At 42.3% G+C, this 3,381-nt stretch overlaps 1 protein-coding gene across 1 annotated transcript; it reads right to left on the bottom strand.

Annotated features, from left to right (window-relative positions):
• Window positions 1-874: 874 nt before the first annotated feature.
• LOC308078885 (endonuclease III-like protein 1) lies at window positions 875-1,975 on the bottom strand (the record flags this gene model as incomplete). The annotated part of the gene is made up of 1 exon (XM_080420228.1): window positions 875-1,975. One exon carries the CDS (start codon window positions 1,973-1,975, stop codon window positions 875-877), a length of 1,101 nt encoding a protein of 366 aa, XP_080276354.1.
• Between the last annotated feature and the right edge of the window lie 1,406 nt (window positions 1,976-3,381).

Below are 3,381 nucleotides of genomic sequence, written 5' to 3' on the forward strand. Positions count from 1 at the left end.
TTTTTTTTTTTTTTTTTTTACACTTTAATAATAATCAGGCATGCAAACAGCCCCGAGGTGAAAAGGGTGATAAAATGTTGTTTTTTTTCGGGTCAGGTGTCACACTATTGCCCTATTTGGATTCAAAACGGCTATTGTAGCTGAAAAGCTACAAGTTCGCATATCTGAATAATGCAAAAACTGAATTATTTGTTTGCATTTGCTTTTTTTCTCCCCCATATATTTTTCATAATAAAAAAAGTGCGTATCGTATCGTATCGAAATCGTATCGAAGTTGTGAGCAAAATATCGTATCGTATCGTTTGGTGAAATTAGTGTATCGGCACACCCCTATTACACACCGGGGCGAATTCTTCATGCGAATAAATACGTTTTTTTTTAAAACCTTATAAAGTCAATGCAAGCGTCCACATCAGTTTCGCGAAGCGAAAAAGCGTCTTTTAATTATTCGGAACGAGTCCGAATTTTGCGTATATTCGCATATTCGCCGGTGTGTAAGGACCTTATCACTTGATGGACATGACACCATTAGTGTGGTCGACTGTCTATCATCAACCTTCACAAGTGTCGTGTTTTGTTTTCCATGGCAATTATTTTCTTTTTTTTTCATACAAAAAATATTTTATTTGATAGGAAATACAAACACATACAGTATTAAAAATACTGAGATACAGAGGCTATGGAATATTCAATTGTAGTGTCAAATTATATCCAGTGACAAAACTGATCCCAATCCCACTGAATTATATCCTGTTTGAATGTTTAGCTTAGGAAGAGTTTTGAAGTGTGTGTGTATACAGTATATATGCGTAGCCTGTCTTCTCATGTGATATATAGTTCCAACTATCTCAACATTATGTGTGTTTGTCCTGTATCAACGGCCAGCCTTGTTTTTCAACCTCTTTGTCTTAACAGTGGGGGATACAAGTGTGGGACTTGTCTCCTCTTCCTTATTCTCTTCTTTTACAGGGGGCTCATGTCCAGTCTCCAGCTTCACCCTGGAGGTAGTGGAGTGTTTGGCAGGACGAGACCCAGCTTTGGGCTTCTTTGATGGGGAGGCTTGGTGGGCAGAGGGGCAGATGTTCTGATTCAGACACATGGAGCAGAGGGGGCTAATAGGCAGACATACCTGCTGGCCAAAGCCCACCAGCAGCCAGCTGATTTCACTCCAGAGCTCCCTGGGTAACCATTCTTCCAGGGCCTTGCGTGTTTGTTCCGGGTTCTTGGTCGGCTTTCTGACCCAGCCGAGCCGATTAGAGATACGATGCACATGCGTGTCCACTCCTATGCCAGACACCTGGTCCCAGGCGATATCCATAGCCAGGTGCGCCATCTTGGGTCCCACCCCTCGCAGACGCACCAGGCCTTCCACACTGGCTGGGATGTCCCCTCCGAACTCTTGTAGCAACATGGACGACGTCTGCTTCAGATGCTTCACCTTGGTCCTCCAGAAGCCGACTGGGTAGATGAGTTTCCCCAGTGTTTCGTCATCAGTGTTGGTTATGTTCTCTACGGTGCAACCATGCGCTCTGAGCCTCTGCATGGCTGCTCCCGTTACTTGGTCCTTGGTCTGACTGGAGAGCATTAGTGAAACCAGCACCTGAAAGCGCTTCACTTGTGCGGGTGCCTCTGTGTCACAGCATGTCTTTGCACCCATGCTATCTACAGGTGCATCACGACTTTTCCTCATCTCACGGATGTATCTTAGTTGTTTCTTCCAGTCAGGAGGCTCTGTCTTCTTCATTCGATCAGCCTCTACATCTTCATACTCCACCTTCAATAGCTTTCTTCTGCGACTGGTGGGAACCAAGGGCGTGGTGTCTTTCTCTGTCTTTGGTTGAACAATGGTTTGAGGATGGCGCGCACCAGAGGGACCAGAAGAGGATTTAGGTTGAGGAATACTCGCATCCTCTTCCTCCACTTTCACAGTGACATCTTCCTTTGCATTTTGTTGATCTTTTGTAAATTTGGACATGAGTGCTGAGTGACAGGCCAGTGCGGTTCACGGTTCGATTCCCACTTCGAGTGCCGACAGAGCTGCTCTTAATGAAATAGGGAGAGCTCCATGGCAACATTTCATGTTATTATTTTATGTGATGTCACTGAACAGTATGGGTAAGAGCCTGGGAAGGATTGAGCGTTTTCTTTTCTTTTAAGTAGTCTCTCTCTTTTGGATTTTGTTGTATAAAAAAACAAGAATATAATTGTACAATTTATATTATATTTTGTAATCTGTTGTTCTTAACAAAAACATATTTGACCCCAACAAATGGGTCAAATAGCAGCATTATTGGTTTGTCCATTTTTATGTATCAGGACAGGAGAGAAATGTCTCCTTTCCAGGCGATACATTTCAGTTTATAAAGTTAGAGGTATGACTGTATAAGCTGAAATGAGATTAAAGACGGTCATCAGCATTCTCCAAATGAATTAGAACTTTTTTCGGCTTAGGCAGGTCAATAAGAAACAAAATGACGTAATTGCGGTGCAAAATAAATGCCTTACTGGCACTATTTGGTTCGTCAGTTCTTGCACCTCAAAGATATAAACACCTCCTCCCCGGGCGACATTGTGCGAGACTGGAGAGACACTCATTGCGCTCATGAATTTTATTACACGGCTCGGTTGGATGCTTGATTCTGATTGGTTAATTACACGGCTTGGTTGAATGCTTGATTCTGATTGGTCAATCACTGAATTCAGCAGTGTGTTATTTATTTTTGAATAATGACCGCTAAACTCAATAACAGACCGCTGTCTAATCAAAGGCTCAGAGCACCTGGCTCATATCAATCTGCGCTGCTTGATTTGATGCCGTATCCAACATGGCAACTATGTAAACAAACACACGGTGTTGTTTACAGCTAAACATTGCCCTCAAGAATGTTTTTGAAAATATTTGAAACGAGAAATAGACAATGCAGTAACCGAATATTGATTCTATTTTATAAACACTTCCCGTGGCATAAATTAATGGAATACTTTGATGGTGCAAACCAAAATAATCCCTCTCTGAGCGACTACACGACCAGCGGATTAATTCATGGAGAGATAGCATACTCTTTGTCCACTGTGTCTGCTAAATCTCTTGAGACAAATTATGTCAAAGCACGTCGGAGGTTGATGTAAAACAAAAAAACAAGATCCATGGTAAAATCACTGTTCCAGCAGTGTATACAATAAGTGCTACATAACGTTCGGAACCCTCCTCGCCAAACTGTGTTCGGTTTGGGAAGCCCTGCCCAAGCTAAAAAAAGTTTCGCTTTGTTTGTCATTTGCTGCAGGCAACAATACTTTCATACTAACTCAATATAAATCATCTACATAGTAGGTCCCCAAATGTACAGTAACACCACCAGGGGGCAGTTCTCTATTAAATAC

Source organism: Gymnoscopelus braueri (genome assembly GCF_963280865.1).
Source record: "Gymnoscopelus braueri genome assembly, chromosome: 22".
NCBI classification, from domain to species: Eukaryota; Metazoa; Chordata; class Actinopteri; order Myctophiformes; family Myctophidae; genus Gymnoscopelus; species Gymnoscopelus braueri.